At 51.2% G+C, this 15,186-nt stretch overlaps 3 protein-coding genes across 6 annotated transcripts; 2 read left to right on the forward strand and 1 right to left on the reverse strand.

Annotated features, from left to right (window-relative positions):
* Positions 1–525: 525 nt before the first annotated feature.
* AAFC00_005908 (uncharacterized protein) lies at positions 526–2,572 on the forward strand (the record flags this gene model as incomplete). 4 transcript variants are annotated; one of them, XM_069348282.1, is made up of 12 exons in its annotated part: positions 526–681; positions 753–871; positions 942–959; positions 1,018–1,084; positions 1,157–1,223; positions 1,288–1,378; positions 1,433–1,632; positions 1,694–1,732; positions 1,789–2,164; positions 2,219–2,289; positions 2,348–2,419; positions 2,490–2,572. In XM_069348282.1, the coding sequence occupies 12 exons, from the start codon at positions 526–528 to the stop codon at positions 2,570–2,572; spliced, it is 1,359 nt and encodes a 452-aa protein (XP_069197972.1). The 4 variants fall into 4 exon arrangements, with proteins under 4 accessions (XP_069197972.1, XP_069197973.1, XP_069197974.1 ...); XM_069348283.1 differs by having other exon boundaries at positions 1,433–1,542; XM_069348284.1 differs by lacking the exons at positions 526–681; positions 753–871; positions 942–959 and having other exon boundaries at positions 1,070–1,084.
* A 384-nt stretch (positions 2,573–2,956) lies between these two features.
* Positions 2,957–4,492, forward strand: AAFC00_005909 (uncharacterized protein; the record flags this gene model as incomplete). Its single annotated transcript, XM_069345771.1, has 3 exons — positions 2,957–3,710; positions 3,776–4,412; positions 4,474–4,492. The coding sequence occupies 3 exons, from the start codon at positions 2,957–2,959 to the stop codon at positions 4,490–4,492; spliced, it is 1,410 nt and encodes a 469-aa protein (XP_069197976.1).
* An 8,444-nt stretch (positions 4,493–12,936) lies between these two features.
* On the reverse strand, positions 12,937–14,517 carry AAFC00_005910 (uncharacterized protein; the record flags this gene model as incomplete). The annotated part of the gene is made up of 1 exon (XM_069345772.1): positions 12,937–14,517. The coding sequence occupies one exon, from the start codon at positions 14,515–14,517 to the stop codon at positions 12,937–12,939; it is 1,581 nt and encodes a 526-aa protein (XP_069197977.1).
* Positions 14,518–15,186: the final 669 nt, after the last annotated feature.

The raw sequence follows: 15,186 nt of genomic DNA on the forward strand, positions 1-15,186 counted from the left end.
CTAGGCGCACTGGCGCAATGGTAGCGCATTGGTTTCCGGTACCAAAGGTTGCGTGTTCGAGTCGCGCGTGCGTCGACCTTTTGTCACTTCGTTTTTGCTCATGGAATTGTTTCTGCCCATAGAGGTGTGGGTGGGCGTTTCCGATCTTGCTTCAAGTGTGATTGTTTTCGTGTCACGATTGCAATTGCCGCAAACCGAGACCAAGATGTGAAAGGTCTGAGACTGTGCGACCACAGTCTTGTAGTTCTATTGCCCAGATGTTGCATCTCTCGGAAGTCCTGAAAGAGGCCAAGTATAGTGATTAGCCGAGGCGCGAGACTTGGGGGTATTGTGGATCGTAAGTCTTATACTATACGTCCTCAGTCACAGTGTTTACCTATGCGTCCATCGTTTCTTCGCTATAACGTATTACAGATCAATGGATACTTAAATGCCCAGTCCGGACCTTGCAATCCTCGTTTCGCCTTTGTTTTAACAATGTTCAAACATATTATCGGAATACTGAAAGGAGTGAGAGTAGCATCCATGAGACGAATAAAGCCACCCACCCCGACATCGCTGTTTAGAGTGAATACATGCAGCAAGTCAACTAGATCTTTCGGATCGACAAACGCCACGCTGTTCAATACATCTGCGAGAAGAAACGAGGGCGGGATATTCTTACAGTCCAGAGTCAAGATCGTAAGTCGTGCCCTGATATGTCTTATGCTATGAACGAAGTGGGAAAGACACTGATATTGTGAATGTTCTAGTCTCCGTTCGTCAAGTCTGCTGAACCTAGGGAAGATGGGACCAAAGCGCCTCTCACACCTATTTTCGACGGGACAAATCTGTATTTTGAAGCCTCGGAGGGCAGACCTTGCGAGATTGTGTATGTATCAATAAAGTACCTGTTATATACTTCATGTCTGAATCAAAGTTCTAATTTTTTCGATGACCAGATCTAAGCGGTGGCTAAGGTGACTTCTTGCATCTCAGACTTCTACCGAGAACAAAGTCAGACTGATGGTGGGGTAGAGATCAATGTCCTTGCGGGGAGTGTGTCCATCCGGAGACGAAACAGCGGCAGATGGATACATTCAAGGTATGCACGCATGTTTATGTACATCAAACGCGTTCGGGATAAGACTGCTGACTCTTTATTCGTTGCGTGAAGATCCAGCCGGACATATCAATTGAAAGCTTCGAGCATGATCCCGGTGATGCAACTGCGAAGATTAGATGTGAGCAGGTTGTCGAATTTGAATTGTCGATGAGGTGGTATACTGACATCCATGACTATAATAGGGCAAGGTGGACACGAGAGCGTCTATCCAGTTGCAACAATACGTAAAAGCAAGCCGAAAGCTACAGACCTTGCGAGACGAGGCACTCTACAGTAAGCAGTTTTTCTTGCTATTGTCCTCGAGAATTGCTACTAAACATGATCTAGGCGAGAGTTCTTCGATGCAACGATCTCTGCCAGTCCGCCAACAGTTGAGTACGACAGTATCATGAGTGGTAACGGGGTCGCCGAGTGGACAAGGCAGATTGGCACGTATGGTATATCGTTTGTCAAAGGCTGCCCGATAGATGCAGAGGCAACGAAAGTATTACTCGAAAAGATCGGGCCCATCCGAGAGACCCACTATGGTATGAGCATGGACAAGCGATGGCGGGTTTGACGCAGCAAGTTGCTAACATGATCACGAAGGTGGCTTCTACGACTTTACTGCCAATTTGGCGTCCAAAGGTGACTATGGAGTACAGATTTGTGGAATTGGCAATAATTGACCAGAGCGACAACAGATACTGCATACACGAATCTGTCTCTCGGGGCTCATACCGACACTACTTATTTCTCAGAACCCGCAGGTCTACAAATGTTCCACATGCTCTCGCACACGAATGGCTCTGGAGGAGAGTCGCTCCTTGTGGACGGTTTCGCAGCGGCAGCACAGCTTTACGAAGAGGACATGGAAGCATATCGAATCTTGAGCACGGTGAGGATATGGAGCCACGCCAGCGGTAACGAGGACGTCAGCATCCAGCCGTATACGTGCTTCCCGGTGTTGTCGCACGATCCGGTGATGGGCCATCTTGTCATGGTGCGGTGGAACGATGATGATAGGGCAGGCATTGAAGCTGAAGGAGAGGAGGTGGATAAGTGGTATGAAGCGGCAAGGTAAAGACCGTTCGTTCGATCTTGGCTACACAGCAGAGCTAATATCCAACGCAGCAGATTCAATCGCATATTGAACGACAGCAAGAACCAGTATTGGTCGCAATTAGAGCCAGGGGTGCCATTGAGTAAGTCGCTTTTGCTTGACCTGATGTAACAGAAGCATGCGATTGACGAGCTTGGCAGTTTTTGACAATTGGCGCGTGCTGCATGGCAGAGGGCAATTCACGGGGAAAAGAAGAATGAGCGGAGGCTACAGTGAGTCTATTACATTATCGTGTGATACTGCCTTGTTGGAGCAACAACTCGACTGACAAATTGAATTCAGTAAATCGTGACGACTTTATCTCCAAGTTGAAACTCAGCAACATGACGCGCGATCAGGTGCTGGAATCAACCGTGACGGGCTGAGAGTCATTCGTAGACTTGAGCATTGAACGAAGAGTGTTGCGGTAGCATTGCGAACTATCTTCCAGCAATATTATGTGAAAGTTTGCAAGGTGTAGATAATAGTAACATCAGTACCTGTAGTTATGATGGTACAGTCAGTACCTTAGTGGAAGTAGTCGAAGTAGTCGAAGCTTACCTAAGCGGACAAAGTCCGGGGTTCGAGCAGCTTGAAGCTGCACCTGCCTGTGCTGGCTGCATCATCATCGTCCATCGAATCGCTTCACCAAAACATCACTGCATCACAACACTTTCTCCATCTATCAACCTCGCCTTCCCATTACTCACCTGACTCATCTGTCGGGCATACATCCAGACGACAAATCACACATTCCCTGACAACGCATCATGTCGACGCTCGAAGACCTCGATGCCCTGGAGCATGATGGCAAGGACGAGGGAGATGACAAGAAGGAAGAGGACAAGGATCCCAAGAAGACTGGAGACGCCGACATGCAAGACGCAGATGGAGACAAGAGCAAGGAAGAGGAGAAGAAACAACAGGAGCAAGAAGACCTAATAGACATGGACGTCCTCAACTCCAGCACAAGAGACGTCGTCACCCGGCGGCGACTGCTCGAAAACGACACACGCATCATGAGAAGCGAGTACCAACGCCTGAACCACGAAAAGGCCGCCATGATGGAGAAGATCAAGGACAACGTCGACAAAATCGACAACAACAGGCAGTTACCCTACCTTGTCGGAAACGTCGTCGAGATCCTTGATCTGGATGTCGACGAGGAGGCCGCCGAGGAGGGCGCGAACATCGATCTGGACGCCACCCGCGTCGGCAAATCCGCCGTCATCAAGACCTCGACCAGACAGACCATCTTCCTGCCTCTGATCGGTCTGGTCGACCACGAGAAGCTCAAGCCTGGCGATCTCATCGGTGTCAACAAAGACTCATATCTCATTCTAGACACTCTCCCTGCCGAGTATGACAGCAGAGTCAAGGCTATGGAGGTTGACGAGAAGCCCACCGAGAAGTACACCGACGTCGGAGGTCTGGACAAGCAGATCGAAGAGCTTGTCGAGGCCATCGTGTGGCCTATGAAGGAGGCCGAGAGATTCAAGAAGATTGGCATCAAGGCTCCCAAGGGTGAGTTTTCTTTTTTCGTTCTTTATATATATGCGCATATCGCTGACTTTGCCATTCTACGACAGGTGCACTTATGTACGGACCCCCTGGAACGGGCAAGACACTGCTCGCCCGTGCTTGCGCCGCCCAGACCGAAGCCACCTTTCTCAAGCTCGCAGGTCCCCAGTTGGTGCAGATGTTCATCGGTGACGGCGCGAAGCTCGTTCGCGACGCTTTCGCACTGGCCAAGGAGAAGGCCCCTACCATTATCTTCATCGACGAGTTGGACGCCATCGGTACCAAGCGTTTCGACAGCGACAAGAGTGGTGACAGAGAAGTCCAGCGAACCATGTTGGAGCTCCTGAACCAGCTCGACGGTTTCGCCAGCGACGACAGAATCAAGGTGCTCGCGGCCACGAACAGAGTCGACGTCCTCGACCCTGCCTTGCTCAGATCAGGTCGTCTGGATCGCAAGATCGAGTTCCCCCTACCGAACGAGGAGTCACGTGCCCAGATCCTGCGCATCCACAGCCGAAAAATGACCGTCGACGACGCCGTCAACTGGGCAGAGCTGGCAAGGAGTACCGACGAGTTCGGAGGTGCCATGCTCAAGGCTGTCTGTGTCGAGGCGGGCATGATTGCGCTCCGAAACGGACATTCCAAGATCTCCCACGAGCACTACGTCGACGCCATCTCCGAGGTGCAATCCAAGAAGAAGGAATCGTGAGTCTTCCCTTTCTCCTTGTCTCTTACCGTTCGAATTTATCGCTAATTCTTATCACAGCATCTCCATCTACGCTTAAGAAAGGCGTCTGATTATGGTCATTTTCTGGCATTCTTGCATTGCATTATGGAGTGGAATCACGCGGGTCTGTAATTATAGCTATACCACACGATCCAATCCGAAAATATAGAGAGCCTTGCCTGTCGGCGTTCGAGCATCCATGAGGGGATACCATTATCCCCTCAAGTATCGCTTGAGTTCATACTATGACAAACGAAGAAACAAGTACAGATTTTCAATTTGTACACCGAAATTTGGGTTTTCCTTTTCCTTGTCGCCATCGAGGGCCATGAAGGCGACTTTCATGAGTCATTGCCTCCGCATCGTGAAGCTATATGGTGTGTTCGTAGATTCCAGGAGAGTGATAGGGCCAGCCAGCCGCGATCCCATCGTTCGTGCTCACAATACCACTGCTGCTTTATTGCCTCTCTTCTTCAACTGACAGTCGGGGCCTCTTTTGATAAGCTAGCTGTTTCTCTTCTCTTCATCAAAGGTCTACAGCCCTCACTCATTGGACCTTCGTCAGCTTTCGTTTTCGTTCCTTCTGTACCATGCCGTGCTATACCACAGATGAAACAGCGGAAAGTGCCATTCTACTTTACTCCTTGTGCTTATCGTCTTCATCATCGCCCTCCTTTCCCGCCGTCGTAGCCGGCGTATCCTCCGCCTCCTTCGACAACTGCCTCGACCACAAATTAACATATCTCCCACCCAGCTTGAACAACTCAGCATGCGTGCCGCGCTCCACAATCTCCCCATTAGACACAACCAAAATCAAATCAGCATGCTGGATCGTCGACAAGCGATGCGCTACAACGAATGTCGTGCGGCCCGCAGCGAGTTTCTTGAACGCTTTCTGGATGAGATGCTCAGTCTCGGCGTCGACCATGCTCGTGGCCTCGTCGAGAAGCACGATCGCCGGGTCGCGAAGGATGGCGCGCGCGATGGCGACGCGCTGCAGCTCGCCGCCGCTGAGCTTCACGCCGCGCTCGCCGACGGTCGATTCGTAGGCGTCTGGGAAGGCCAGGATCTTGTCGTGGATGGCGGCTGCGCGGCAGGCCTCGTGGACTTGGGCGTCGGTGGCGTCGAGGCGGGCGTAGCGCACGTTTTCCATGATGCTGAGGTTGAAGAGCGCCGGGTCTTGCGGCACCATGCCGAACGAGTCGCGCAGGCTGTCCAGCGTTACCGTCTTGATGTCTTGGTCATCGATGAGGATTTGTCCGTTTTCTTGCACGTCGTAGTAGCGGTAGAGCAGTTTGAGGAGAGTGCTCTTGCCCCCGCCGGTTTCGCCTACCAGCGCCACTGTCATGCCTGCTTCCGCGACGAAGGAGATGTCTTTGAGTGTGGTTTTGCGCGTGTCGTAGCAGAAGTTGACGTTGCGGAATTCGACCTTGGCTCGGATTATCTTTAGTGGAGGCGCGCAGGGCGCTTCGCTGACGCTGGGTTTTGTGCTGAGGAGCTCGAGAAGGCGTTCGGAGTCGATGAGCATTTGCGAGAGCTGTCGTACGGAATATGCAATGGTTGCCAGTGGACTCTGCAATGTACTCCAGTATGCCATCAGGGTCACAAAGTTGCCCACAGGCGCCACGCCTTGGGATACTCGATATACGGCTAGGAGAGCCGTGGACATACGTCCGAAGAGCATAGTCAAGCTCTGAGCTGCGCTGCCAAAGTATTGCAGGTAAATGTAACCCCATTCGGCCGCGATGACTTCGTCCACAGCCTTGGAGTATCTTTGCACCTCGTATCCTGCTCTGTTGAAGTGTGAAACCGTCGGCCAGTTGTGCAGTGCTTCGTTCTCCGTCTTTGATTCATTTCGCCATGCTTTGTTGTAGCGTCGTCGTTTCTTGACGGTCCAGCTGGCCAACTTGACTCCGAGCCAGCTGTAAGTGATGCCGACAAAGAGCACTATCAGCGCCATGTTAGCATCGAACAAATTCGCGACATAGATGAAAGCGATGATCAGATCGAGGATCATGGGTGCAACGGTCAGAACCATAAGTTGGACGAGCCCGAAGAGATGTCGACCTTGCCCGATGGCTGCCAGAAGTTCTCCAGAGTTCTTCTCGTTGTGAAAGTCCATGGAAAGCGTCATGATGTGCCTGAACGCAGTGGTACCGATTTTGCGATATGCATACTGCTCGAGCGGTATCTCTGCAAACGTGTTGATACCGTCGATTCCTGCTCGAGAGTGCAGCCAACTGTAAAGGGCCCACAGTAGGAACTCCTTGTATGGCACGTAACCTGTCCCGGCGCTTTCTGCCAGGCGATCGACGAGTATACCCATCTGTCTGGGTACCAAGACATTGAGGGCTCGGTCGGCTAGCAGGACAAGAATCATCACTCCCGCGCATCCCATGACATAAAGATCATCCCCGGGCCAGACGAGTGGAAGAAGTACACGGAAATCCTTGATATATGCCAACCAGTTGCCCCGTCGCTTCAAGCGTGCTTGTTGCTGTTTTCGCAGCTCCTTGACGCGCTTGGGCTCGTCGTCATCCTCGGAATCAGCATCGGTCGACTCATCATCAGAGACTGAGCTGGTGCCGTAGCTAGAATTTGATCCTTCACCTGAAGCAGTGCGATGCGCAGAATCCGCAGAGAGTAATGGTTCGCTTTCCTTGTCATCACCACTGGTGCATGCTGCGCTTACGACGAACGCCAGCGCCGAACCAACAAGGGCCAATAAGACAATCAACCTGGAGCAATGCAGGCTGAATTGTATACTGTCATGCGCTGGCGCAGAATCGATAGCCAGCTCAAGAGGCAGCAAGGCACCATCTACGAGGAGAGTCAAGGTCCACGCTCCGATATGTGGATACCAGAGCTTCGATCCTGTGGGAAACAGACCAGTGAGCAAAGCCGCCCACAGGAGACTCGAGGACATCAGGTAGACCGGTAGTCGACTACGAGCAGAGACATAGTCGGGACCTTGTGCCTTGATAGACTCGACGAGCCAGAGCACCAGCTGAGAGACGTAGAGCAGAAATATAACCGTGGAGAGCGAGACGGCGATTGATTCCCGTAGGTTTATGCCTCGCTTGCTTTTCCGTGGCTTGTGTAGCAAGCAAAAGGCGACAGTCTTCGCTCCCAGATAGTAGACTGCTCCTATGGCAGGTCCCACCCAGTAAAGCAGTGCCACTACAGCAGCTGCCGCGCGCGAGGAGACCATCTGATATACAGGGACCACTGCAGATGGTGCGCTGCCAGCACTGTGATTGATGTGCACGAACGTCGATGTGAGATCTTGTAATGCAGATCAATATCAAGAGCGATCAATCAAGATCTGAGCCGGGAGATCTCGATTGGTATTATGAAGTCCAACGCAAGCTGACATCGATATCCAGATACGATGACTTATCTTTCTAGCGTAGATTGGTATCTTCTTCGACCACCGTCCGTCTGGTAGGATGGTGTGTAAGTTTCGTATTTCCTGCCCTAGGTGCCCCAACCTGCTGCTGCCTAGAGAATGATTCACCGTGAAGTACACACGTATAGACGGATAAACGCAGACTAGCTACTACTATTTTCAAGCGAGCTGGTCATGTGCAAGTATTTGACATTTTCATAGACAGGCAGGCAGGCCGCACTTGAAGTGAGACGTTCCGGATATACCGCCACTTGCGATTCGAAGCTCGCTTACCTGCTAGTACGAGTAGATCGCTCAGCTCCGTAATACTTTGACCGGAGTCACAATGAAGTACCTTCATTTGGCTTAGTCAACTGTAACTTGTACAGAGGAATATTGGCTATACTGTAGCTGCAAGGGTGATGGAATCTGCTCGCCACACTATTTAGGTCTTATCGTGGTGTACGACGATTGGGGACGATGCATGATCCCAGCTACACGGTAAACGGGAGGCTGGCCGGTCTTGCATGCAGGGTGGCAAGGTGACAGCGGGCCTCGTGCAAGGCAATGGAGAACCACCTTGGTGTTCACAAAGCGCCGCTATCAAAGCAACTAGATATAGTAGTGGCAAACCGGTCAGTCGCCTTCAAGACCATGACCTGAACGTGTGGGCCTGAATGATGCTAAGAGGCCCGGTATGGGTCAGGAGAACTGGGCTATCGACACTGCTGCAACAGACACTGCATATGATTTCCGAACTCCGCACCGGTATCCTCTTAAGGTCTTCTCATGCGTGGATTGCCACTATGTGTATCTTTCAAGCTAGAAGAACTCATACGGCCGAGGTGAGCTTCCATTGTAGAACCTGCATCTACAGCCTGATTCCATTAGTGAAGTGGGGGAGTAGCTTGTGAGCTAATTACCATATTCAGCATGTTGGCATTGACTTGAACTTGGTGCTTTTCATGAGAATGGAGACTTGTTGCACTTTCACTGGGGAACGATCTTAGTCATTAGATTTGGAGCTTTCAGTTATCGATGTGTTTTAATGATAGTCATGTGTGTCTAAGTGTGAGGTCAATGGTGGGATATATACTTACTAGATAATGTTTATGTTCTTTTGATTGCTCATGGGTTTAGGTAGGACGTGGTGTCTGTCCAATATGTTACCTTTCTCATAAGTCTAAAATATACCGAGAGCACTCGCGATATGTGCTCAACAAGCAACAATCCAACTCCGATTGCAAAGAAAGTCAAGAACTTTTTCATCTATATGCTCCTCGTGCTCTTTCTAGCCCCTATCGCTACTTTGTGGCGGGTCCAGACGAGGAAGACATATCACAATAAGGCTGTTGAAGTAGTCTTTGTTGGAAAGACTTCAGACATACAATACGCAATCTTGTTGAAGGATTACGCCTGATGTCCAATGGCGACGCTTAACAAGCAAATACCTGCCTGAAGAGCTAGAGAACCCAACCTACTGCATGCCTTTGGACATCTGAGCAGCACTAGCACCTGTAACGCCCCATGCTGTGTTGTTAGTAGTAGCCAAAGCCCAGAGATTTATGAAACCATGAAGATAACTGAACGCAATCATGAGAGGCATCCATAGCAGGTCACCAGGGTGGCGACAAAAGTGAGGAATGATCTTGTGGACTTTGGTAAACAGGACAAATGCAGTCCAAGGCAGATAGACGTACTGAGAGAACATTCCGTCGTCGATGAGTGCGAGCAAAGCCTTATGAAGAAGGAAAGTAAGCATAACGTCAACCAAGAGAGCGGGAGTCTGGAATTGCCCAACGTATATAGCGTACAATGACCAAGTGTGGGTCTTCCACCAGTAGTCAGTTGACGACATGACGCGAAAGTTTCCTCGCCAGTGACCTCGGGCCCAGCGTAAGCATTGGTTCATATAACCACTGAAGTCGGTCTCGAGGGTGGTCTCGATCAGCGCATCGGGGTGGAATTGAAGCTTGATCTTCCAGCCTTGAACGAAAGTCCAGCGGGTCAAATTCTTGTCGTCGTCGTGATTCCTTGCATTGGAGAAGTAATCGAAAAACAGATCACTTTTGAGGATCTCGGCACGATACATGCTGGTTCTACCACTGAGGGTAGACAAGGCTCCATCCATATATTGGGTTGCGGCGGTGTTATAATTGCGGCGAAGAATGTAGCAAATGCCGAGGAAGTGATACAACCCAGAAGCTATACCGACCGAGGAGGCCTCACGGGTGACACGCTGCTTAGGTCCAGCAGCACCGACGGTAGGGTCTTCGAAACATGCCAGCATAGTCGGCAGGAACTTTGGGTTGAGCCATTGCACGTCATCATCGGCAAAGCAAACAATTCGACCAGTAACGTGATTCTTGAGGGCTTCGATCATCTGATTCTTCTTGTTGAGTATCTCGACACCACCAAGCTGAATGTATGGAGCAATGCCAGCCACAGCCAAGTGGTTGCTGACTTCAGCTAATTTCTGGACACTTGTGATGACGATCACTTCTTTGGGTGAGCAGGCAAGTATGTTGTTCAGACAGCGGATGTGCTCTGGAGGATTGCTGAACTTGGTAGGTACAACGACAGATACATCACTCGAAGCGAAGTGAGGACGATGCGGGAGCTGGTCAGCAGAGAAGTGATAGTAAGCATAGATGCTAACGAAAGTGCGGACATGACGAAACAAAAATGCGACGATAAAGACAGCCTGCCAACAGTTTGTGGTTGCATCCTCAGAAAGGAAGTACATCGCTGCGATCAACGAGATGAGGAAGGCGCAACAGAGAATGGAGAGACGAGCGAGCATGTTGGAATGATCCGTGTAAGCGAGTGTAAGTATCAACAATTGGTACGTAGTCAGTCAACCAAGTCTGTTTCTCCAGGAAACAGCTGTGATCAGCTAAGATGCGTACTAAACGTTGGTGTTGTTATAAAAAAAAGGAAATTCACTTATGCTAGTGGTCGAGGTGCAATATATACCTGCCATCGAGGGCATCGATTTGATACTCACCTCTTTCAATTATGGTAGCGTTCTTTCACTTTCATTGTTGGGCCGACAGTGATTATGGGCTTTCTTTGGGCCTTTGTGCTACATGCTTTGAGTCTTAAGAACGGTTGGGAGAGAGACGTGGAAGTTGAGACTTTTGTGGACAATGCACTTGTACGTCTTATCATCCCCCTTTCCGAGAATAAAGTAGACGTCTTTGTTGCCAGGCTGGTTCGCGACGTATGATGAAAGGATGCTCCAGGGAATAGCACAAGACAAAAAGGACATGACAAAGGACCGAGTCGGTCTTCTGTATTGGAGTAGCATACATTGTACAATCAACAATCTGCTTAAGCCAGGGATTGATGGTTAGACTCGGCTAATCGACTCGTTGACATTTAGGATCCGAAGAAATCCATCATGGCGAATTGTCCCTCAGTGCAGTCTCTATAAGGTATGAGTAGTCCTTAGATGGGGCATGATTCTACAGGTCCCCAGGAAGTAGGTATATGTCAGTAGACCACGACCGACAGGGATGACGCCTCTCTTAAGGTCGAAGAATAGGGGGCCCATAAGTCAACCTGCCCATCACTTGACCATACGCGGAGGTATATCTTCTTGAGGCCAGGGATCAACGAAAGTCATAGAGAATAAGTTTACTGGCTGTCGTTGTCGTTATAAGCTACAGTCAAACGATGACAGCTGGGTTACGAGTCGCACTAACAATTGGAGGATTTAAGTCATGCTTTTAAGTCCGGTCGGTGAATCTTGCGCACGTGTGTTCCATCATCGCCTATACAACTTTCTCCCTCTCACTTACCTACCTTACGCATCTGCCTATACGCTGTGTGTCAGCGTCAGCGTCAGCGTCAGCGTCAGCAAAAGAAGATGGCAAAGAAAGACAAGGGCGGCAAAAGCGGCAGCAGCAAAGCCATTGCTTCACAGGATGCAGCAACAGCGGGAAAAGGCAAAGGCACACCACCGCCTCCCTTTTCCAAAGCCTCCTCAAACCTGCAACCCTTCCTCGACGAGCTAGACAGAGAACGGGCATACATCATCCACATCGACGCCTTCCCAGTCGACTTCAAGCGGCGCATCTTCGCGGTTCCAGTCGCGCTGAACATCACCATCGCCGCGCTGCTGATCTGGCGTCTCTACGTCGCCGTGCCCTTCTACCTCGCCATCTTCGCCCATCTGGTCGGCTACATCAGCCCCGCGACCGTCGACACCACCGCGCACACGACTCGCCAACTCATCTGGATCCTGCTGAAGCGGTCGGCGACGTTGCTCTTCGACTTCATCACTTTCCGCTTCGTGGGCCCCTGGCCAATCACTTTCTTGCTCGAGGCGCCGGGGAACCCATGTCTGTGGCGATGGAAGATCGGGTTTCGCCCGCAGGAGATCGCAGTCAGAGTCAGCCGGGGTTGGGGCACGGAAGAGCTGATGGAAGGCGTCAAGAGCGGCGAGGGGAGCCCCTTTTTCCAGACTCGCGTGCTGCCGGCCATCGAGAAGAAATACATGCGTCAGAAGACTGCGTATCTGATGATGGGCAAGGACTGGGATCTGGACTTTGCTCTGATGGTGTACGCGCATCAATTGGTCGACAAGAAGACGCTGGCGCTCGAGGACTTCAGGAAGACCGTGTTGGCGTATAGTGAGGAGTATGGATGGTTGAGCTGGCAGGTGTGGAAGCTGGACGAAGAGGGCGCCGAGGAAGACACAAGAAAACGAATCGTCGCGCTCAATGAAAAACTCACCGCCATGGGCAAGGAGAGCTTGTTTTTCAGATGGATTGAGATTGTGCAGTACGAGAGCAGTCGGCCGGACTTCAATGCTGAAAGGCAAAAGACTATGCTCAGACAGGTGGAGAAATTGTTCGAGGACCAAGGAGTCAATTTCCGAGAGCTCATTGAGAGCGTGGGTGGAGTCGAGGGTATGCCAGGACTTGACCCCGTGAGTTGAGGGCGTTGTTCTATACTTTCGTGTGGTAGTAGTAAAAAACTAGAAATCTATGAACAAAAACCTATCATGTCTAAAAGGCTCAAGTGTCCCGTGTCATTCGCAGGGCCGGCCATCTTTTCGAAACCATCAAATGGATACTTTTTGCTTGTCATTTCTCATACACAAAAATCTAAAGCTTCTCTCTACCCTCGACCAAGAACATGGTGCTGCCACTACCGGGCTTGCTTACCACAACGGCGTCGGCCATCTTCTCGGCGCTGAGATCGGGGAAATGCTTCTTGTAGTACTTCTCCTGCCAGGCCTTCTTGACGGCTTCGACCTTGTCCTGCGGGACAAGATGTACAGAGCATCCACCCCATCCGGCACCGGTGAGTCTGCTGCCATAGGCGCCCGCAGACCGCGCGAGCTGACACAGCTCGTCCAACTCCGGACACGAGCATTCGTAGACATCGCGGCACGAGGTTTGGGTCTCGTTGAGGAGATCGCCCAGACCCTGCATGAGCTGCTTGCTGGCCTCTTCGGAGTTAGGGTTTGGTGATTCGAGAATGTCCATGAACAAAAGCACCCGGATGGCTTCTTGGTAGACGTGCATGGCTCGCTGCCTCAGCTTGAAGCGCTCCGCCCGCACCGGGAACTTGGTCATGAACTTCTCCTCTAGCTCCTTGACGTCCACTCCGGTGAGCTCGGATATCTGCTCGCGAGTGTAGCCCTCTTCTTGGTCGAGGTATTGGTCAACGATGTGCACCATCCTCTCCAGCTGGTCCTTGTGGATCTGCTCGGTGGTCTTGCCGGCCTGGTCGTCATCTCCCTTGAGCTTGAAGAATGCGTCCTGAAAGCCACGAAGAGAGACACCGAGGGGCGCCGAGTCCTGTGGTAGGCCGTCCTTGATGCCGCAGATCTTCGCAAGTACGAGCGCCGCAAGAGTGCACTCTACCACGCGAAGGTTGTAGCATACAGGAGCTGTGACGTGCTTGTCCGCTGCGACGAAGGACTGTGCGATGACGAAAGTAAGAGGCGTATGGGTCTTGGGGAAGGTGATGGTCTTTGCAGCGAGCTCCGGCAGGAACGAGACGTATAATGCGGATCCACGCTGAGAGAACACAGATGCTGACTGGTCCATTCCACCAGAGTTGACACCCACCGCACGCTCAGACACAACAGCCACTTCCACAAGCTCCTTCTTGTCGACCTTCTCCACGCCGTGCGCCTTCATCACAGCCAAAGCACTTGCGCAGACGAAAGCTGCACTACTAGAAAGACCGCCGCCACTGGGCACAGTGCCGTCGACAAGGATATCCATGCTCACTTGTCCGGTGCCAGAAGTGCCCTGCTTTTGCAACAACTCGGTTGCGCCTCGCATGCCAGACTTGAAGTAATTGGTCCACTCATGTGATTGTGCATCAATGTCCACCTTGCCATCTTTACCGACCTCGAACTCTCTAGCTGGGAATTTGTCGTCTAGCACATTGGCGATTCTGACCTTGGGCGAGCCATTGTCCACGGGCGAGATTGCAACAGCGATGAGGACATCGGCCGTCACAGCCATGGGAATCACCTCGTACAGCGAATAATCAATGTGCTCGCCAATAAGATTGACTCTTCCTGGACTCCGCGAGACGAACTCCGCCGGGCGGCCATATCGCTGCTTGAAGGCTGCTAATAGCTTGCTCCAGCGTGTGTTTTGTGTCTCAATCGCATCGGCGGGGTAGATGTCCTCGAGGGACTTGGTGACTGGTACGTTTCCAGCCATGTTGTGTCTTGTCACTGATGGATTGTTGGAAACTGGTCTGCGACTTGCCTTGAAGTGTGGAAGACAGCTGGTTCAGTAATCCGGATAATATATCAAAATTGGTCACGGCTTATTACGCAGTCTAGGTGGGGAGTGGAGAGACACCATGGAGGGGCTAGGGTTACAGTGTGTATGGAGTAACTCCACACTTTTCCATGTCATGGATCCCAAACCATCCACATCAGGAAGGTAATTGCCCGATATCATCCGCGAACACATGACTTTGACCATGGGCATAGAATGCTGTTGAGAAACATGGAGCGGAAAATTGATACGCGCTCTTGTGATTGTATCGCGAACTGATGTGGTGTGTGTCTTGCTAATCAATTATTGCAAAAGTCATGCCAAATGCCTCAGCCGCTGTACACGCCTACTTTACCTACCGTACCTTATTCAAGGATCTCCGGATCAACGTCTTGGTTGCGAGGGGGGAGGACTGTACGACGGTACGTGCGTAACAAGACCATGCAATGGACGCTTGCAACAATCACGGCGAGGGCCGCAACGAGGTTTGCACGAGAGTGTGGTGCTATACCCAAAGGTGCCACTTCACGCGGAACACAAGAGGGATGAAAACACTGGCACACACACATCCATGTAACGGGAAAGTGATGACTTTCGTGGCTGACA

This window comes from Neodothiora populina (genome assembly GCF_041146345.1).
Source record: "Neodothiora populina strain CPC 39397 chromosome Unknown canker_contig_6, whole genome shotgun sequence".
NCBI classification, from domain to species: Eukaryota; Fungi; Ascomycota; class Dothideomycetes; order Dothideales; family Dothioraceae; genus Neodothiora; species Neodothiora populina.